Source organism: Ranitomeya imitator, chromosome 2, assembly GCF_032444005.1.
Source record: "Ranitomeya imitator isolate aRanImi1 chromosome 2, aRanImi1.pri, whole genome shotgun sequence".
NCBI lineage: Eukaryota > Metazoa > Chordata > Amphibia > Anura > Dendrobatidae > Ranitomeya > Ranitomeya imitator.
In genome coordinates, this window is record NC_091283.1 from 355,337,320 (window position 1) to 355,360,171 (window position 22,852).

A 22,852-nucleotide genomic window follows, 5' to 3' on the forward strand; every position below is an offset into this window, starting at 1 on the left:
ATTGATGGCCTGTTCTGATCCAGACATTGCATGCAAAGACCCCATCCCCCTCTTCAGATCCTGTCCTGGCGATGTGTGAAAGCGAGGCTACAGGCGCAGTACGGGGTGACGCTGGGAAACAGACTGGGGGGAAATGTAGCCACATAGTAATGATAAAAATGAGACCCCTCTCATCAGCTGCCTCACCAGCCCTCCCCTGACTGCACCTAACTGGAGGTCATGCTGCCCCCTCTATTACCCCAGACCCGTGTGCAGGTGCTCAGCCCGAACCACCCTAGAATGGGTCCCTTTCTGAAGATAATACAACCATATAGATCACACATAATACTGTTATATAGTTCTCACATAATACCACCACATAGATCACACATAATACCACCACATAGATCACACATAATACCGCCACATAGATCACACATAATACCGCCACATAGATCACACATAATACCGCCACATAGATCACACATAATACCGCCACATAGATCACACATAATACCGCCACATAGATCGTATATAATACCGTCATATAGATCACACAATGCTTGGCGGCATCATGTGTGATCTATATGGCAGTATTATGTATGATATATATATATATATATATAATATATAGCGGCATAATGTGTGGTCTTTATGGGAGTATTATGTGATAATTATATATGGTGGCATCATACGTGATCCATATGGTATTTTGCTGGTCTAGGGAGGTCACAGATGTATGGTGGAAGGAGCAGGGTGACAGGAGCACAGAGTATTTCAGGAGAGCAGTATACTGGTCTATGGGGGGGGGGGTAGTGTGCTCACACTCACAACTGTATACTTAGCCTTTACTGGCTGTTAAAATGGGGACACCCCCCAAAAAAGACATGGGGGGGCTCCCTATAATTAATAACCAGCAAATGCTATGCAGACTGCTGCGGGCTGACATTAATAGCCTTGGAAGGGGCCATTGATATTGTCCCCCCCAGGCTAAAAACATCAGCTCTCAGCCGCCTATTAGATGCGCCTTTTCTGGCACTTTGCCTGATATTCCCACTTGCCCTGTAGTGGTAGCAAGTGGGGTTCATAGTTGTGGGGTTGATGTCTCCTTTATATTGTCCGGTGACATCAAGCTCACGGCTTAGTAATGGAGAGGCGTCAATAAGGCACCCATCCATTACTAATTCTATAGTTGTATTGTAAATAAAGACACGGCCATAATAAAGTCCTTTATTAATCTTAATTAAACCATAGTTACCAAACGCATAATCCCCGACTCCCTCGTCTCCTGCAACAAAAATAATAAACTACAATGGGGAAAGACATGCAGGGGGAGAGGAGTGCATAGGAGGGAGAGCGACCCATGGGTAGAGAGGAGTGCATAGGAAAGGATTAGATACTGACTGCTGAGCCGTGTATCTAATCCTGTCCTGTGTATCTAATCCTGTCCTGTGTATATAATCCTGTCCTGTGTGATACTGATTGCTGAGCCGTGTATCTAATCCTATCCTGTGTGATACTGTACACAGGACTGGATTAGATACACAGCTCAGCAGTCACTGTCACACAGGACAGGATTAGATACACAGGACAGAGGCAGGTGGTATATCGAGGCAGGTGGTATATCGAGGCAGGTGGTATATCGAGGCAGGTGGTATATCGAGGCAGGTGGTATATCGAGGCAGGTGGTATATCGAGGCAGGTGGTATATCGAGGCAGGTGGTATATCGAGGCAGGTGGTATATCGAGGCAGGTGGTATATCGAGGCAGGTGGTATATCGAGGCAGGTGGTATATCGAGGCAGGTGGTATATCGAGGCAGGTGGTATATCGAGGCAGGTGGTATATCGAGGCAGGTGGTATATCGAGGCAGGTGGTATATCGAGGCAGGTGGTATATCGAGGCAGGTGGTATATCGAGGCAGGTGGTATATCGAGGCAGGTGGTATATCGAGGCAGGTGGTATATCGAGGCAGGTGGTATATCGAGGCAGGTGGTATATCGAGGCAGGTGGTATATCGAGGCAGGTGGTAAATAGGAGCAGGTAACAGTGGTATATAGAGGCAGATAGCTGTGGTATATACAGTCATGGCCAAAAGTATTCACACCCCTGCAATTCTGTTAGATAATACTCAGTTTCTTCATGAAAATGATTGCAAACACAAATTATTTCGTATTATTATCTTCATTTAATTTGTCTTAAGTGAAAAAACACAAAAAGAATTGTCCTACAGCCAAATTGGATATAATTCCACACCAAATATAAAGGGGGTGGACAAAAGTATTGGCACTGTTCGAAAAATCATGTGATGCTTCTCTAATTTGTGTAATTAACAGCACCTGTAACTTACCTGTGGCACCTAACAGGTGTTGACAATAACTAAATCACACTTGCAGCCAGTTGACATGGATTAAAGTTGACTCAACCTCTGTCCTGTGTCCTTGTGTGTACCACATTGAGCATGGAGAAAAGAAAGAAGACCAAAGAACTGTCTGAGGACTTGAGAAACCAAATTGTGAGGAAGCATGAGCAATCTCAAGGCTACAAGTCCATCTCCAAAGACCTGAATGTTCCTGTGTCTACCATGCGCAGTGTCATCAAGAAGTTTAAAGCCCATGGCACTGTGGCTAACCTCCCTAGATGTGGACGGAAAAGAAAAATTGACAAGAGATTTCAACGTAAGATTGTGCGGATGTTGAATAAAGAACCCCGACTAACATCCAAAGAAGTTCAAGCTGCCCTGCAGTCCAAGGGTACAACAGTGTCAACCCGTATTATCCGTTGGCATCTGAATGAAAAGGGACTGTAAGGTAGGAGACTCAGGAAGACCCCACTTCTTACCCCGAGACATAAAAAAGCCAGGCTGGAGTTGGCCAAAACTTACCTGAAAGGGCCTAAAACGTTTTGGAAGAATGTTCTCTGTTCAGATGAGACAAAAGGAGAGCTTTTTGGGCAAAGGCATCAACATAGAGATTACAGGAGAAAAAAAGAGGCATTCAAAGAAAAGAACACGGTCCCTACAGTCAAACATGGCGGAGGTTCCCTGATGTTTTGGGGTTGCTTTGCTTCGTCTGGCACTGGACTGCTTGACCGTGTGCATGGCATTATGAAGTCTGAAGACTACCATCAAATTTTGCAGCATAATGTAGGGCCCAGTGTTGTGAATTCTGTTATCGAACTCCCTCCTGTGGTCATGAATGGTACTTCGGCGAGTTCTGTCCATGGACTCCCTCTGGTGGCTGTGAGTGGTGCTGCTGCTTCTGAGGTTCCTTCCACAGGTGACGGAGTTTATTCGTTGGCTGGCTGCTCTATTTAACTCCACTCAGATCGTTACTCCATGCCAGCTGTCAATGTTCTTGTACTGGTTCAGTTCGCTCTTGGATCTTTCTGGTGACCTGTCTACTCCAGCAGAAGCTAAGTCCCTGCTAGTTATTATTTGTTCATTGTTTTCTGGTCCAGCTTGCTATCATGATTTAGTTTTGCTAGCTGGAAGCTCTGGGATGCAGAGTGGCACCTCCGCACCGTGAGTCGGTGCGGAGGTCTTTTTGCACACTCTGCGTGGTCTTTTTGTAGTTTTTTGTGCTGACCGCAAAGATACCTTTCCTATCCTCAGTCTGTTTAGTAAGTCGGGCCTCTCTTTGCTGAAACCTGTTTCATTTCTGTGTTTGTGACTTTCATCTTTACTCACAGTCAATATGTGGGGGGCTGCCTTTTCCTTTGGGGAATTTCTCTGAGGCAGGGTAGGCTTTATTTTCTATTTCTAGGGCTAGTTAGCTCTTAGGCTGTGAAGAGGCGTCTAGGCCGTGTTAGGTGCGCTCCACGGCTATTTCTAGTTGTGTGATAGGATTAGGGGTTGCGGTCAGCAGAGTTCCCACTTCCCAGAGCTTGTCTTGTGCTTCTAACCACCAGGTCCATAACAGCCCAGTGTGAGAAAGCTGGGTCTCCCTCAGAGGTCATGGGTCTTCCAGCAGGACAATGACCCAAAACACACTTCAAAAAGCACTAGAAAATGGTGTGAGAGAAAGCACTGGAGACTTCTAAGGTGGCCAGCAATGAGTCCAGACCTGAATCCTATAGAACACCTGTGGAGAGATCTAAAAATGGCAGTTTGGAGAAGGCACCCTTCAAATATCAGGGACCTGGAGCAGTTTGCCAAAGAAGAATGGTCTAAAATTCCAGCAGAGCATTGTAAGAAACTCATTAATGGTTACCGGAAGCGGTTGGTCGCAGTTATTTTTGCTAAAGGTTGTGCAACCAAGTATTAGGCTGAGGGTGCCAATACTTTTATCTGGGCCATTTGTGGAGTTTTGTGTGAAATGATCAATGTTTTGCTTTTTGCTTCATTCTCTTTTGTGTTTTTTCATTTAAGACAAATTAAATGAAGATAATAATACCAAATAATTTGTGTTTGCAATCATTTTCAGGAAGAAAATGAGTATTATCTGACAGAATTGCAGGGGTGTCAATACTTTTGGCCATGACTGTAGAAGCAGGTAGCAGTGGTATATAGAGGCAGATAGCAGTGGTAGGTGGTATATAGAAGCAGGTAGCAGTGGTATATAGAGACAGATAGCAGTAGTAGGTGGTATATAGAAGCAGGTAGTGGTATATAGAGGTAGATAGCAGTGGTATACAGAGGCCGATAGCAGTGGTAGGTGGTATATAGAAGCAGGTAGCAGTGGTATATAGAGGCAGATAGCGGTGGTATATAGAAGCAGGTAGCTGTGGTATATAAAGGCAGATAGCAGTGGTATATAGAGGCAGATAGCAGTGGTAGGTGGTATATAGAAGCAGGTAGCAGTGGTATATAGAGCAGGGGTGTCAAACTGCATTCCTCGAGGGCTGCAAACAAGTCATGTTTTCAGGATTTCCTTGTACTGCACAGGTGATAATTTAATCACCTACACACATAATGATTGCAGCACCTTGTGCAAAGCTAAGGAAATCTTGAAAACACGCATGGTTTGCGGCCCTCGAGGAATGCAGTTTGACACCCCTGATATAGAGGCAGATAGCAGTGGTAGGTGGTATATAGAAACAGGTAGCAGTGGTATATAGAGCCAGGCAGCAGTAGTAGGTGGTATATAAAGGCAGATAGCAGTGGTAGGTGGTATATAGAGGCAGATAGCAGTGGTATATAGAGGCAGATAGTTGTGGTAGGTGGTATATAGAAGCAGGTAGTGGTATATAGAGGCAGATAGCAGTGGTAGGTGGTATATAGAAGCAGGTAGCCAGTGGCGTAGGAAAGGGGGTGCAGGGGGGGCGGGCCGCCCCGGGCGGCACACTGCAGGGGGCGGGTCACCAGGCCGCGGCCGGCGCTGCAGGAGGAGGGAAAAAAAAAAAATGTGTGCCCTTTAAATCTTCGGCCCCCCCCCGTGCCAGCGCTAATACTCACCTCTCCTGGTTCCTGCGGCTGCGCGGTAGCTGCAGCGTCTTCAGCGCCCTCTGACTCTGCGACGTCTCAGGGCAGAGGGTGCGATGACGTCATCACTGCGCGCTCAGCCTCTGTCCTGAGCGTTGCAGAGCCGGAGAGACGTTGAGTGCACCGGACCTGCGCTGGGAACGGGAGAGGTGAGGATTTTACTTTTTTTTTTTTTGTCTGACTCTGTCTGTCTGGGGGCAATGCTGGAGACCCTGGGGCAGATTTCTGGACATACTGGGGCAGATTTCTGGACAGACTGGGGCAGATTTCTGGACAGACTGCGGCAGATTTCTGGACAGACTGCGGCAGATTTCTGGACAGACTGGGGCAGATTTCTGGACAGACTGGGGCAGATTTCTGGACAGACTGGGGCAATGCTGGAGACCCTGGGGCAGATTTCTGGACATACTGGGGCAGATTTCTGGACAGACTGCGGCAGATTTCTGGACAGACTGGGGCAGATTTCTGGACAGACTGGGGCAGATTTCTGGACAGACTGGGGCAATGCTGGAGACCCTGGGGCAGATTTCTGGACACTGGGGCAATGCTGGACACTGGGGCAGATTGCTGGACACGCTGGGGCAATGCTGGACACGGGCAGATTGCTGGACACGCTGGGGCAATCCTGGACACTGGGGCAGATTGCTGGACACACTGGGGGCAATGCTGGACAAACTGGGGCAATGCTGGAGACCCTGGGGCAGATTGCTGGGCACACTGGGGCAGATTGCTGGACACACTGGGGCAATGCTGGAGACCCTGGGGCAGATTTCTGGACACACTGGGGGCAATGCTGGACACACTGGGGGCAATGCTGGACACACTGGGGCAGATTGCTGGACACACTGGGGCAATGCTGGACACTGGGGCAGATCTCTGGACACACTGGGGGCAATGCTGGACACACTGGGGCAGATTTCTGGACACACTGGGGGCAATGCAGGACACACTGGGGGCAATGCAGGACACACTGGGGGCAATGCAGGACACACTGGGGCAGATTGCTGGACATACTGAGGCAGATTGCTGGACACACTGGGGGTAATATGCTGGACACACTGGGGTAGATTGCTGGACAACCTGGGGGTAATATGCTGGACACACTGGGGGTAATATGCTGGACACACTGGGGCAGATTGCTGGACAAACTGGGGGTAATATGCTGGACACACTGGGGGTAATATGCTGGATACTGGGGCAGATCGCTGGACACACTGGGGGCAATGCTGGACACACTGGGGCAATGCTGGAGACCATGGGGCAGATTTCTGGACACACTGGGGGCAATGCTGGACACACTGGGGGCAATGCTGGACACACTGGGGGCAATGCAGGACACACTGGGGCAATGCTGGACACACTGGGGCAGATTGCTGGACATACTGGAGCAGATTGCTGGACACACTGGGGGTAATATGCTGGACACACTGGGGCAGATTGCTGGACAACCTGGGGGTAATATGCTGGACACACTGGGGGTAATATGCTGGACACTGGGGCAGATCGCTGGAGACCCTGGGGCAGATTGCTGGACATACTGGGGCAGATTGCTGGACACACTGGGGGTAATATGCTGGACACACTGGGGCAGATTGCTGGACAACCTGGGGGTAATATGCTGGACACACTGGGGCAGATTGCTGGACAACCTGGGGGTAATATGCTGGACACACTGGGGCAGATTGCTGGACACACTGGTGGCAGGACTTGAGGCATGGGCAGAATGTAGATACGGGGCATGATTGGAGACACGGGGCAGAATGAAAGACATGGGGCAGGATTGGATCATGGGGCAGGATGGATACGATGGAGACTGATGGGGCAGGATGGGGAGATCATATGGTGTAGAATGGATACTCATGAGGGCAGGATGCGAGAACATATGGCTGGAGCCAGGAATGAGATAAACGGGGCCAGGGTGGGGAATATTATTACCATAGGGGCTAATTAAGGGATATTATTACTGCAGTGATGTATTTATTTTATTTTTTGAGTATACTGTTTTAAATGGGGGGGCGGTCCTGTTACTGTGCAGAGTGACACTATATCACCTTTTTTTCTTCATGTGGTGTAATGTAGAAGTTGTTAAAAATTAAGTAATGTGTTCTGCAAGCGGAGCTCGAGATAACTGTGTTATTTACTGCAGAAACGAGTGCTGGCTGGGAGAAATGATGGCGGTCTGTGCTGGATGAAAGATGAAGGACTTCACCTAGAGACGTCACTGGTGAGTCAGTGTTACCTATACACTGACACTATACACTGTATACTATATACAGAGGTCCTGTGTACAATGTCACCAGTGTTCACTGTATTACCTATACATTATATACAGAGCTCCTGTGTATAATACCACCAGTGATCTTTGTATTACCTCTACACAGACACTGCATACAAAGTACAGATCTCCTGTGAATACTGGCACTTATGGTGATAGTATTGTTTTATTTTTCTTTATTACTGATCAGTATTGTAGTATTCAGTCACTATGTGGTGGTAATATGTGGTCTGGAAATGGTGTTGTGGTATTTGTCCCTTGTATGTGCTATTTGGTCACCAAGTGGTGGTAATATGTGATCTGGTCATGGTGAGGCGGTATTTGTCCCTTGTATATAGTATTCGGTCACTATGTGGTCTGGTCATGGTGTGTGGTGTTTCTCCCTGTATGTGATATTATTGGTCTTGGTATAGTGGATTCTGTTGTGTATGGTGGTCATTTGTTCTCTCTGATATTAATTAATTAAAAGTCACAGGTTTGGCATGTGGGGGTGACACCATTAGGCCCAGTTTAAGTTCTACAAAACTGGAAAACTATTTTTGGTAAACTTTGTGTGTATTGAGCGGGGGGGGCGCCAAACTCGGGAGCAGCCCCGGGCGGCAAAAGCTCTAGCTACGCCTCTGCAGGTCGCAATGGTATATAGAGGCAGGTGGCAGTGGTAGGTGGTATATAGAAGCAGGTAGTGGTATATAGAGGCATATAGCAATGGTAGGTGGTATATAGAAGCAGGTAGTGGTATATAGAGGCATATAGCAGTGGTAGGTGGTATATAGAAGCAGGTAGTGGTATATAGAGGCAGATAGCAATGGTAGGTGGTATATAGAGGCAGATAGCAGTGGTAGGTGGGATATAGAGGCAGGTAGCAGTGGTGTATAGAGGCAGGTGGTATATAGAGGCAGGTAGCAGTGGTATATAGGGGCAGGTAGCAGTGGTAGGTGGTATATAGAGGCAGGTAGCAGTGGTAGGTGGTATATAGAGGCAGGTAGCAGTGGTATATAGAGGCAGGTGGTAGGTGGTATATAGAGGCAGGTAGCAGTGGTATATAGGGGCAGGTAGCAGTGGTAGGTGTTATATAGAAGCAGGTAGTGGTATATAGAAGCAGATAGCAGTGGTAGGTGGTATGTAGAGGCAGGTAGCAGTGGTATATAGGGGCAGTTAGCAGTGGTAGGTGTTATATAGAAGCAGGTAGTGGTATATAGAGGCAGATAGCAGTGGTAGGTGTTATATAGAGGCAGGTAGCAGTGGTATATAGAGGCAGGTAGCAGTGGTAGGTGGTATATAGAGGCAGGTAGCAGTGGTATATAGAGGCAGGTAGCAGTGGTATATAGAGGCAGGTAGCAGTGGTATATAGGGGCAGGTAACGGTGGTATATAGGGGCAGGTAGCAGTGGTATATAGGGGCAGTTAGCAGTGGTAGGTGATATATAGAGGCAGGTAGCAGTGGTAGGTGGTATATAGGGGCAAGTGGCAGTGGTATATAGAGGCAGGTAGCAGTGGTAGGTGGTATATAGAGGCAGGTAGCAGTGGTATATAGGGGCAGGTAGCAGTGGTAGGTGGTATATAGAGGCAGGTAGCAGTGGTAGGTGGTATATAGAGGCAGGTAGCAGTGGTATATAGAGGCAGGTAGCAGTGGTATATAGTGGTAGGTGGTATATAGGGGCAGGTAGCAGTGGTATATAGGGGCAGGTAGCAGTGGTATATAGAGGCAGGTAGCAGTGGTATATTAAGGCAGCTAGCAGTGGTATATAGGTGCAGGTAGCAATGGTATATAGGGGCAGGTAGCAGTGGTAGGTGGTATATAGAGGCAGGTAGTGGTAGTTGGTATGTAGAGGCAGGTAGCAGTGGTATATAGGGGCAGGTAGCAGTGGTATATAGAGGCAGGTAGCAGTGGTATATAGTGGTAGGTGGTATATACAGGCAGGTAGCAGTGGTATATAGGGGCAGGTAGCCGTGGTAGTTGGTATATAGAGGCAGGTAGCAGTGGTATATTGAGGCAGGTAGCAGTGGTAGGTGGTATATAGAGGCAGGTAGCAGTGGTATATTAAGGCAGGTAGCAGTGGTATATAGAGGCAGGTAGCAGTGGTATATAGGGGCAGGTAGCAGTGGTAGTTGGTATATAGGGGCAGGTAGCAGTGGTATATAGGGGCAGGTAGCAATGGTATATAGGGGCAGGTAGCAGTGGTAGGTGGTATATAGAGGCAGGTAGCAGTGGTAGGTGGTATATAGAGGCAGGTAGCAGTGGTATATAGAGGCAGGTGGTAGGTGGTATATAGAGGCAGGTAGCAGTGGTATATAGGGGCAGTTAGCAGTGGTAGGTGTTATATAGAAGCAGGTAGTGGTATATAGAGGCAGATAGCAGTGGTAGGTGGTATATTGAGGCAGGTAGCAGTGGTAGGTGGTATATAGAGGCAGGTAGCAGTGGTATATAGGGGCAGGTAGCAGTGGTATATAGGGGCAGGTAGCCGTGGTAGTTGGTATATAGAGGCAGGTAGCAGTGGTATATTGAGGCAGGTAGCAGTGGTAGGTGGTATATAGAGGCAGGTAGCAGTGGTATATAGGGGCAGGTAGCAGTGGTAGTTGGTATATAGGGGCAGGTAGCAGTGGTATATAGGGGCAGGTAGCAATGGTATATAGGGGCAGGTAGCAGTGGTAGGTGGTATATAGAGGCAGGTAGCAGTGGTAGGTGGTATATAGAGGCAGGTAGCAGTGGTATATAGAGGCAGGTGGTAGGTGGTATATAGAGGCAGGTAGCAGTGGTATATAGGGGCAGGTAGCAGTGATAGTTGGTATATAGGGGCAGGTAGCAATGGTATATAGGGGCAGGTAGCAGTGGTAGGTGGTATATAGAGGCAGGTAGTGGTAGTTGGTATGTAGAGGCAGGTAGCAGTAGTATATAGGGGCAGGTAGCAGTGATAGTTGGTATATAGGGGCAGGTAGCAGTGGTATATAGGGGCAGGTAGCAATGGTATATAGGGGCAGGTAGCAGTGGTAGGTGGTATATAGAGGCAGGTAGTGGTAGTTGGTATGTAGAGGCAGGTAGCAGTAGTATATGGGGCAGGTAGCAGTGGTATAAAGGGGCAAGTAGCAGTGGTAGTTGGTATATAGGGGCAGGTAGCAGTGGTATATAGGGGCAGGTAGCAGTGGTATATAGGGGCAGGTAGCAGTGGTATATAGGGGCAGGTAGCAGTGGTATATAGGGGCAGGTAGCAGTGGTAGTGGTATATAGAGGCAGGTAGTGGTAGGTGGTATATAGAAGCAGGTAGCAGTGGGATATAAGGGCAGGTAGCAGTGGTATGTAGAGGCAGATAGCAGTGTTAGGTGGTATATGGAGGCAGGTAGCAGAGGTAGGTGGTATATAGAGGCAGGTAGCAGTGGTATATAGAGGCAGGTAGCAGTGGTATATAGGGGCAGGTAGCAATGGTATATAGAGGCAGGTAGCAGTGGTAGGTGGTATATAGGGGCAGGTAGCAGTGGTAGGTGGTGTATATAGAGGCAGGTAGCAGTGGTATATAGAGCAGGGGTGTCAAACTGCATTCCTCGAGGGCCTCAAACCATGCGTGTTTTCAAGATTTCCTTAGCATTGCACAAGGTGCTGGAATCATTCTCTGCAGGTGATTAAATTATCACCTGTGCAATGCAAGGAAATCCTGAAAACATGACCTGTTTGCAGCCCTCTAGGAATGCAGTTTGACACCCCTGATATAGAGGTAGGTAGCAGTGGTATATAGAGGCAGGTAGCAGTGGTAGGTGGTATATAAAGGCAGGTAGCAGTGGTAGGTGGTATATAGGGGCAGGTAGCAGTGGTATATAGAGGCAGGTAGCAGTGGTAGGTGGTATATAGAGGCAGGTAGCAGTGGTAGGTGCATAAGAAACAAAAACCTGTACTTACCTTCCCTCCTCTCCCAGGAAGTGCTGCATCCTGTTCAGGGCAGGGCAGTGTGACGATCTCCGTGCTGTGCTCTGAACAGGTCAGCAGTGATTGCAGCCTGTACTGTAATACTAAGTACAGGCTGCAATCACAGCTCCTCGCTGCAGATACTTACCCCGGACCTTCGCTTAACAGCAGCTTCTCCCCGGCAGCTCCTGACGCAGACGCACTGAGCTGTGTGTGTGCGCGCGATCGATGACACAGGAAAATAAAGCAACAAAATGGCCGTGATCTCCTCCCACAGATGTGACCTAGTGGGTGTACCCAGGTCACAGCTAAGAAGCAGGAGGAGTGGCCTCAATGTAAGGGATGTGGTCGGAGTCCGACCGCAGTCTCTCATAGCTGCCGTAAGTGAGGTGTGCAGCCTCTAGTGGCAAAAATAAAAGGGAATAAAAAAAACGATGAAAGTAGTTAATTTAATTTTGTATTAAAAATAATTGATTATATAATCAATAATTATTAATACAAAAACTAAAATCACGGCACCTTCCCTTTAATAAAAATATCAACTCTGCATGCAATAAATAAGCCCTTGCCTAGCCCCAAATCCTGAAAAATGGAGATGCTATGGGTCTCAGAAAATGAAGACTTTTTTTTGTTTTTTTACAAAATTTAGATTTTTTTTTTCACCACTTAAATAAAAAAGAACCTATACATGTTTGGTATCTACAAACTCGTAATTACCTGGAGAATCATAATGGCAGGTCAGTGTTGGCATTTGGTGAACATGGTAGAAAAAAAAACAATTGTGGAATTAGACTTTTTTTGCAATTTCACTGCACTTGGAATTTTTTTTTTCCAGTAAATTATATAGTAAAATCAATGGTGGCATTCAAAAGTACAACTCAATCCACAAAAAACAAGCCCTCACATGGCCATATTAACGACAAAATAAAAAAGTTATGGTTCTGGGAAGAAGGTGAGCAAAAATGGAAAATGGCCAGGAATTGAATGGGGTTAAAAAAAAAAAAGGTCTCCAATGTCTTTGCCAAATGCCCGAAATCTAAATTTGCATGAGGTTTCACCACTAGTTAGTCATTTTTCACTGATGAAGACTGCCAAGTGTAATCATTTCAGTAGGTGTGTTATTGTCTATAGTCACAGTTTTGACTACAGTAGTTAGTGCCCAAAATACTCTGATTTATCCACTTTCTGCATCCAAATCTGGCATGTGTCACTTTATGTGGTGATATCGTTGGATGCTTCTTCTGATTACAGGGATTCTGAAATATGATTTCTGTGACACTTTGTACTTTGTTTCTGGTCATTTTAGGTTAATATATTTTGCATTTATTTTTGAAAATACCTGAAAATTGCCAAATAATTTAGAATGATTTGTAATTTTCAAACTTTTATTTTAATTTGTATGCTCTTTGATCCCTTAATCAAATAGTGATAGCAGACAAAATAGTTAATAACATTTACCTTATTTCTACTTTAGGTCGGCAGCATTTTTCCAACATTTTTATTATTATTATTCATTTTTATAGCACCATTTGTTCCATGGTGCTTTAACCCCTCTAGAGACCTTAGATGTACTATCCTGTCGAGGTGACCTGGGCCTATCTGACCTTCGACGGGATAGTATGTCATATACGATGCCGTGAGCGCGGCCGATCGTGGCCGGGTGTCAGCTGACTATCGCAGCTGACATCCGGCACTATGTGCCAGGAGCAGTCCCAGGACATTAACCCCCGGCACACTGCGATCAAAGATGATCGCAGTGTTCCGGCGGCATAAGGAAGCATCGCGCAGGGAGGGGGCTCCCTGCATGCTTCCCTGAGACCCCCGGAGCAACGCAATGTGATCGCGTTGCTCTGAGGCTCTCATACCTCCTCCTCCCTGCAGGCCCCGGATCCAATATGGCCACGGGGCTGCTTCCGAGTCCTGCAGGGAGGTGGCTTGCAAGCGCCTGCTCAGAGCAGGCACCAGGAAGCCTCCAGCACTGCATGTCAGATCGCTGATCTGACACAGTGCACTGCAAAGTGTCAGATCGGCGATCTGACCCTAAAACATGATACCCCCCCCCACGGGGCAATGTTTAAAGTAAAGAAAAAATATATATTCACACATGTTAAAAAAAAAAAAAAATTCTTAAAAAGAAAAAAACATATTGTTCCCATAAATACATTTCTTTATCTAAATAAACAAAAACCCAATAAAAGTACACATATTTTGTATCACCGTGTCCGTAACGACCTGACCTATAAAACTGTCCCACTAGTTAACCCCTTTCACCGTAAAAAAAAGAGGCAAAAAAACAACGCTTTATTATCATACCGTCAAACAAAAAGTGGAATAACACGCAATCAAAAATACGGATATAAATAACCATGGTACCGCTGAAAACATCATCTTGTCCCGAAAAAAATGAGCCACCATACAGCATCAGCGAAAAAATAAAAAAGTTATAGTCCTCAGAATAAAGCGATGCAAAAATAATTATTTTTTCTATAAAATAGTTTTTATCGTATAAAAGCGCCAAAACATAACAAATGATATAAGTGAGGTATGTCGCTATGCGACATGCCGCAGCAGCAGGGCGCAGGAGCGCCGCTCATCCAGCACCCTCCATTCACGTCACTACAAGCCTCAGGAGTGCTGCTCGCACGGGTCATCCAGCTATACACAGGCCCACTACGGATGTCACAGCCTCTGTGTGCCACTATCGCTTTGCATTACAAAACAGCATGTTCCCAGCCTGTTCCAGGTTAAGCGACAGCTTATATACCAAGTGACTTGCCCTCCTACACTATGCCTGCCACCTACATATGTATCCTAGCGTGCATCAAGTAACCCCATGAATAAGGCCCAGGAGGGTCGAAACGTTGGGTTTCTATCTGCACTTTTTGTTTCCTTTTTGTGGCAACCTGTTTTGTGAACACAATAAACTTGTTATATATTTGCATCATACCAGCTTCAAGTGTGCGGTAATTTTTGATATTGGTGATAGAAGCAGACATTGCAGAACAGATCCCAGAGGAGATGACACACAATTAGAAGATGCCCCAATGTTGCAGAATGGCAGAAAATTAAAGAAGATAAAACCCCATAAAGTGACTCAATTTTTTTAAAATTATAACCATCAGTGAATTCATCTATAGAAGTAGTGATTATTTTGAAACCTGTGTGGCGGATTGATATTTGCAGGATGAGAAGTTTTTATTAGCATCATTTTTTCCAACATAACATTTTCTGGTGGCTTTTCTGGTGGTGGGTTTTCTATTAGTCTGTGAACTGTCATTGTCTTAGTGAATAATTCAGTTTTACTACCTAACTTCCCATTTCTATGAATATGTAACAATGTTCAAAAATATACATTTCAAGGATATTTTATTAAAAAATAATAGTTTTTTTTCTTGGCAGATGACTGTACCAGGAGATCTGAGGGACAACGGACAGGGTCAATATTTAAATTGGAAGACTTTGAGATCACACAGGATACAATTGAAATGAATGTCATCACTCTAGATATACCATCATCCCTTCACAGCAAAGACCTATCATTTGATCATTCAAAACAGGTCCTATCTTCTGATAAATTACAGGCTATTAAGGAAAATAAAAGTCAGAAAGGAGGCATTAAAAAAACAGCTCTTAAAGCAAAGAAGCCAATTGCACATTCAGAATATGGAAACAATTGTCCCCTCAAAATATCTTTTGTTAAACATAAAATTCACACAGAGAAGAGATTTTTTTGTTCCAAATGTGGGAAATATTTCAACCAGAAATCAGATCTTGTTAGGCATGAAAGAATTCATACCGGGGAGAAGCCTTTTTCATGTTCTGAATGTGGGAAATGTTTTGTACAAAAACCAGATCTTCTTAATCACGAGAGAACTCACACAGGGGAGAAGCCATATTCATGTTCAGAATGTGGAAAATGTTTTGCAAGGAAATCGGCTGTTGTTAGTCACCAGAGAACTCACACAGGGGAGAAGCCTTTTTCATGTTCGGAATGTGGAAAATGTTTTATACAGAAAGCACACCTTGTTGGTCACCAGAGAACTCACACAGGAGAGAAGCCATATTCATGTTCAGAATGTGGAAAATGTTTTGCATGGAAATCACACTTTGTTACACATCAAAGAAACCACACAGGGGAGATGTCATATTTATGTCCAGAATGTGGAAAAAGTTTTAAACAGAAATGGATTCTTGTTATTCACCAGAGAACTCACACTGGGGAGAAGCCCTTTTCATGTTCAGAATGTGGAAAAGGTTTTGTACAGAAATCACATCTTGTTAGTCACCAGAGAACTCACACAGGAGAGAAGCCATATTTATGTTCAGAATGTGGAAAATGTTTTGCATGGAAATCACACTTTGTTACACATCAGAGAACTAACACAGGGGAGAAGTCTTATTTATGTTCAGAATGTGAGAAATGTTGGTCAGATAAATCAAGTCTTGAAAAGCAATATTCATATTAAGAATCTGGGAAATGTTTTAAACAATAATGCTATTTTCTTAAACATCTAAAATCCCACACGGAGAAGCTATTATCATACTAAGGCCGGAGTCACACTAGAGCGTAATACGGAAGAGTCCTATGCTGCAATTGTCAGTGTATCAAGACTCTCCAATGCAAGTCTATGGGTGCGAGAAAAACTCGCACACCACACGGACCATCAGTGTGACATCCGATGTATGGCATCCGTATGCAATGTGATTTTAACATGAGCTTTTACATAGAGAGATGTGATGTACGTAAAAGCTCATGTTAAAATCGCATTGCATACGGATGTCTGTTGTGAATTCCGCTCTTGGGCTCCCTCCCGTGGTTGTAAGTGGCACTTTTGTGAGTTCTGCTCTTGGGCTCCCTCTTGTGGTTTCTAGTGGTATGGCTGCTCCTTGGATTTAGCTGTCATCAGCTGCTTCCACTGATCGTCTTTTCTGCTCGGCTATTTATGCCTGGCTCTTTCCTTCAGCCAGTGCCACTTGTAAATGGTTCCTGGTTGGATTCACATCTCTTTGGATTTCCCTGTTATCCTGACCAGTTCAGCAAAGCTAAGTTTTTGCTTGCTCTTTTCTGTCCATAGATTGTGGACTTATCCGTTCTGTGCTTTCTATGTTTGTCCAGCTTATCAGTATGAATTAATTCTGTCTTGCTGGAAGCTCTGGGAAGCAGATTTACCCTCCACACCTTTAGTCAGGTGGTGTGGAGATTTTTTGTAAACTCTGCGTGGATTTTTTGTAGTGTTTTATACTGACCGCACAGTATTCCATCCTGTCCTATCTATTTAGCTAGACTGGCCTCCTGTGCTCATCCTGGTTTCATTCTGTGTATGTCTTTTCCCTCTCCACTCACAGTCATTATTTGTGGGGGGCTAATCTATCCTTTGGGGATTTTCTCTGAGGCAAGATAGTTTTCCTGCTTCTATCTTTAGGGGTAGTTAGCTCTTAGGCTGTGACGAGGTGCCTAGGGAGAGTAAGGAGCATCCCACGGCTACTTCTAGTGTTGTGTTGAGCTTAGGGACTGCGGTCAGTACAGTTACCACATCCTTCAGAGCTCGTTCCATGTTGCTCCTAGACCACCGTATCATAACAGGTGTCACACTGTTAGGCCGGAGTCACACTAGCGTATTGCATCCAACGCACAGAGCGGATTGGAGCACAGCTGCGGAGGAGGCAGAGAAACTAATTTCTCCATCTCCTCCATTGCCGGGGTCAGCGTTTAGCGCACAGCACTCGGATGATATCCGAGTGATGTGCGTTGTCTCATTCTCACCCATAGGATTATATGGGTGCGAGTGAGACGATTCTCGGCCGAGTGGCGGTGACAATCTCAGCATGCTGCGATTTTTTTATTTTTATTTTTTTTTTACCAGATGCGAGGAAATCACATCCTCGCATTGCACACAAATGACATACGGATCACTGTTCGGGAACATTTGTGCGATTTTTGGATATCAAAATCGGACCGATTTTTTTTATACGGTAAGTGTAACTCCAGCCTTAGAATGTGAAAAATAAATGAGCAGAAAACATATTTTGTTAAACATCAATAATAACGCACACGGGGAGAAACTATATATTTTTTATTGACAAATTGTACAAAAACCATTCAGCAGACAGTCATATAATTAAACGAGAAACGGAAAGTACTTTAGAACTTACTGTATTTTTTTTACTTTTACATGCACTTCTAACATTAAAATTTCGTCCCAATAATTGAGTGCCTCTTATAGTCTGGCGGCAGCTTCCTGTGACTGAGGAGAACTCTGAGACAGTGTCTTTCCTGATCACTGAGAGAACCTCTCTTGCTGCCCTACACTGATCTATGCTATTGGTGCAGGGCAGGAGAGGAAGATAATACAGGAAAATACAGAATTTGAATTATATAATTAGAATTAAAAAATCTACAGTTTCTAATATCTTTTATGTAATAAGCAAATATAAAGCAATATTATATGTGCGTTGAATATTTCACATTTTTATACATTCATAGATGTACACTATATGGACAAATATGGCAACCCTTACTCCCACACCACAAGAAAATATCCAAAATATCCTGCTCCCTCTTCTTCCTTGCTCCCAATCGCTGCAATCTGCCATTCATTACAGTTACTTTCAACGCACAATCTCCATGTCTGACCAAAGTCTGTAACTTCGCTACACTACAATAATAAACATGTTCAGATTACATATTGCTAGTTATATCTACAATCCTTTACTTCTTTGTAGGAACATCTGATATGATCCATTTATTAAATTCCTTTCCGTGCTAAGTATAGTAGTTTATTAACCTTCATTGGAAACTGATTCCCTTCAAAAGAAGACATGGAACCTGACTACTTGCTCATTTCATCCAAACCTGCTGATCCCGAAGTTTCCAAGCTCCCAAAGCCATGAAATATACAAGGACATTCGGAGTTGCTAATCCTCCCTGTTTTGGAGACTTTTGGAGATGAAGCATCTTCATCCTCGGCTCTTTACCTCCACACAAAGTCTTTGAACAAATTTTCTATGATTTTACATGCTTTTGTATCCAAATTGAAATATTTGAGAGCATATAGAAAATGGTGGGAAAATGGACCACTTTTTTGGTTCCATCAGATCTTATCAATCAATTTATGTGCAAGAAACAATAAACTCCTCCTGCAGTTTTACCGTGTGTGTCCAGTGTCAGTTATTCTACCTGCTGGTTATGATTTTACACTTGTAAAAACTATTACTCCTAAAATGTATTTATAATCCCGCAGCATGTGAATAAGATCAGCAGCTTCCGCTAAGCACTTCAGATCTTTGGCCTCTGTACGTATGCCGACCTTGTGTAGAAGAGGGTTCATGTATCCCCTATGGATAATTTATAATTATGACTGTCTACAATGCTCCACTATGGATATAGATCTGACCACCTCAAGGATGCTTTTTAGTGATGAGCAAACGTACTCGGATAAGGCGTTATCCATGCATGCGCGAGACCTAAAAGAGTATCTTCGGCGTGCTCTAAAACTATGTTTGAGACGCCATGGCTCCATATCTCGCGACAGCTGTTCGACAGCCGCAACACATGCAGGGATTGCCTGTTTTATAGACAATCCCTGTATGTGTTGTGGCTGTTGAACAGTCGCGAGATATGCAGCCATGGCGACTTGAACATATTATTAGAGCACGCCAAACGAACTCTTTTAGCTCTTGAGCATGCACGGATAACACCTTAATTTTCCCCATATTTACATTAGTGGCATTTTAGAAAGTTCAGAAATCTTACCAGATGTTCTCCCTGACATCTCTATTGTGCTTAGCATCATGTCTAACTGCAGCTCAAGGTTTTTTGTCCTGTTTTGTGTAGAAAGGTGTCTAATCTGAATATACTGATAAAATAATCTAAGGGAGGTTACATAGTAACATAGTAACATAGTTAGTAAGGCCGAAAAAAGACATTTGTCCATCCAGTTCAGCCTATATTCCATCATAATAAATACCCAGATCTACGTCCTTCTACAGAACCTAATAATTGTATGATACAATATTGTTCTGCTCCAGGAAGACATCCAGGCCTCTCTTGAACCCCTCGACTGAGTTCGCCATCACCACCTCCTCAGGCAAGCAATTCCAGATTCTCACTGCCCTAACAGTAAAGAATCCTCTTCTATGTTGGTGGAAAAACCTTCTCTCCTCCAGGCGCAAAGAATGCCCCCTTGTGCCCGTCACCTTCCTTGGTATAAACAGATCCTCAGCGAGATATTTGTATTGTCCCCTTATATACTTATACATGGTTATTAGATCGCCCCTCAGTCGTCTTTTTTCTAGACTAAATAATCCTAATTTCGCTAATCTATCTGGGTATTGTAGTTCTCCCATCCCCTTTATTAATTTTGTTGCCCTCCTTTGTACTCTCTCTAGTTCCATTATATCCTTCCTGAGCACCGGTGCCCAAAACTGGACACAGTACTCCATGTGCGGTCTAACTAGGGATTTGTACAGAGGCAGTATAATGCTCTCATCATGTGTATCCAGACCTCTTTTAATGCACCCCATGATCCTGTTTGCCTTGGCAGCTGCTGCCTGGCACTGGCTGCTCCAGGTAAGTTTATCATTAACTAGGATCCCCAAGTCCTTCTCCCTGTCAGATTTACCCAGTGGTTTCCCGTTCAGTGTGTAATGGTGATATTGATTCCCTCTTCCCATGTGTATAACCTTACATTTATCATTGTTAAACCTCATCTGCCACCTTTCAGCCCAAGTTTCCAACTTATCCAGATCCATCTGTAGCAGAATACTATCTTCTCTTGTATTAACTGCTTTACATAGTTTTGTATCATCTGCAAATATCGATATTTTACTGTGTAAACCTTCTACCAGATCATTAATGAATATGTTGAAGAGAACAGGTCCCAATACTGACCCCTGCGGTACCCCACTGGTCACAGCGACCCAGTTAGAGACTATACCATTTATAACCACCCTCTGCTTTCTATCACTAAGCCAGTTACTAACCCATTTACACACATTTTCCCCCAGACCAAGCATTCTCATTTTGTGTACCAACCTCTTGTGCGGCACGGTATCAAACGCTTTGGAAAAATCGAGATATACCACGTCCAATGACTCACCGTGGTCCAGTCTATAGCTTACCTCTTCATAAAAACTGATTAGATTGGTTTGACAGGAGCGATTTCTCATAAACCCATGCTGATATGGAGTTAAACAGTTATTCTCATTGAGATAATCCAGAATAACATCCCTCAGAAACCCTTCAAATATTTTACCAACAATAGAGGTTAGACTTACTGGCCTATAATTTCCAGGTTCACTTTTAGAGCCCTTTTTGAATATTGGCACCACATTTGCTATGCGCCAGTCCTGCGGAACAGACCCTGTCGCTATAGAGTCACTAAAAATAAGAAATAATGGTTTATCTATTACATTACTTAGTTCTCTTAGTACTCGTGGGTGTATGCCATCCGGACCCGGAGATTTATCTATTTTAATCTTATTTAGCCGGTTTCGCACCTCTTCTTGGGTTAGATTGGTGACCCTTAATATAGGGTTTTCATTGTTTCTTGGGATTTCACCTAGCATTTCATTTTCCACCGTGAATACCGTGGAGAAGAAGGTATTTAATATGTTAGCTTTTTCCTCGTCATCTACAACCATTCTTTCCTCACTATTTTTTAAGGGGCCTACATTTTCAGTTTTTATTCTTTTACTATTGATATAGTTGAAGAACAGTTTGGGATTAGTTTTACTCTCCTTAGCAATGTGCTTCTCTGTTTCCTTTTTGGCAGCTTTAATTAGTTTTTTAGATAAAGTATTTTTCTCCCTATAGTTTTTTAGAGCTTCAATGGTGCCATCCTGCTTTAGTAGTGCAAATGCTTTCTTTTTACTGTTAATTGCCTGTCTTACTTCTTTGTTTAGCCACATTGGGTTTTTCCTATTTCTAGTCCTTTTATTCCCACAAGGTATAAACCGCTTACACTGCCTATTTAGGATGTTCTTAAACATTTCCCATTTATTATCTGTATTCTCATTTCTGAGGATATTGTCCCAGTCTACCAGATTAAGGGCATCTCTAAGCTGTTCAAACTTTGCCTTCCTAAAGTTCAATGTTTTTGTGACTCCCTGACAAGTCCCCCTAGTGAAAGACAGGTGAAACTGCACAATATTGTGGTCGCTATTTCCTAAATGCCCAACCACCTGCAGATTTGTTATTCTGTCAGGTCTATTAGATAGTATTAGGTCTAAAAGTGCTGCTCCTCTGGTTGGATTCTGCACCAATTGTGAAAGATAATTTTTCTTGGTTATTAGCAGAAACCTGTTGCCTTTATGGGTTTCACAGGTTTCTGTTTCCCAGTTAATATCCGGGTAGTTAAAGTCCCGGAGGTTAAATTTCTCCTTTAATTGCTAAGATGAACAGAAAGCATTATTGGACAATAGACGACTAAGTCTCATAATACCTGATGAAATCCAATTCTCAAACCCATCTAGATATAGGACTTCAGGTAGGGTCTGGTTGTTCCACACAGTTGTATACAAAGTGAGTCCTTCAACGCCTCTTGTTCTATTTTTTTACCACAATTTTTGGTACAGCCCAACGGTAATATGACTGGACCTGTGTGATGATGTGATATGGTATCATTCTATGTTCATATTTCTAAAGATTTTAGGAGTGTTGTCGTGTATCATTCTGTGTATTCCCCATCTGGTTTAGAGTCTTAATTACCTTACGAAGGTTCTGATAATTGAATTATCTAAGTTACCATCTGCCGCCTGAATGTGTCCATGCCTCTTGATGAACCACTGGTGACGTTTTCAGACTATCCATTCATGACCCCTCTGCTCTCGAAATGCCGCAAATCACCCAGTGTAGTGTCTTGATCTCTGAGGCACAGGTCCCAGGTCTGGAGGGCCTGCAAACTGTCCAACTGTCTCCCTACCCCTGGATATAAGGAGGACATTGAGACCAGTAAGATAGATCGTTTGTTGGATGCTGATGCTAAGGTCAGCACCCCAGAGAGACTTGGAGAAACCCTGATTACCCTGGAAAATATGGCTGAAGGAGCTCTATATGGAAAAGTATTTGGAGCCACTCTGCCATATCAATCTCTAAGCAGAGGATAGTGACTCTCATCTCCCGAGGCATTTATCCCATTACTGGACTGCACGGCTGCCACCAGGAATTTTAGGGCCCCCTTGAGATTCCGACCAGTCTATATTCCTGCTCCACTTTTGCTCCTCAAACCTTCCACAGTCCCACCACCCACTCTTGTAAAATCTATTTCTGCACCACATCCTCAC

At 44.3% G+C, this 22,852-nt stretch overlaps 1 protein-coding gene across 2 annotated transcripts in view; it reads left to right on the forward strand.

Moving 5' to 3' along the window:
* Nucleotides 1-18,717, forward strand: part of LOC138663794 (oocyte zinc finger protein XlCOF22-like) — a 31,287-nt gene extending 12,570 nt beyond the window's left edge. For both annotated transcript variants that reach the window (XM_069750136.1, XM_069750137.1), the window contains one exon: nucleotides 14,969-18,717. In XM_069750136.1, coding sequence (XP_069606237.1) covers nucleotides 14,969-16,035 — 1,067 coding nt within the window. In that variant the 3' untranslated portion in view covers nucleotides 16,036-18,717. The remainder of the gene's footprint in view (nucleotides 1-14,968) is intronic.
* The last annotated feature ends 4,135 nt before the right edge of the window (nucleotides 18,718-22,852 follow it).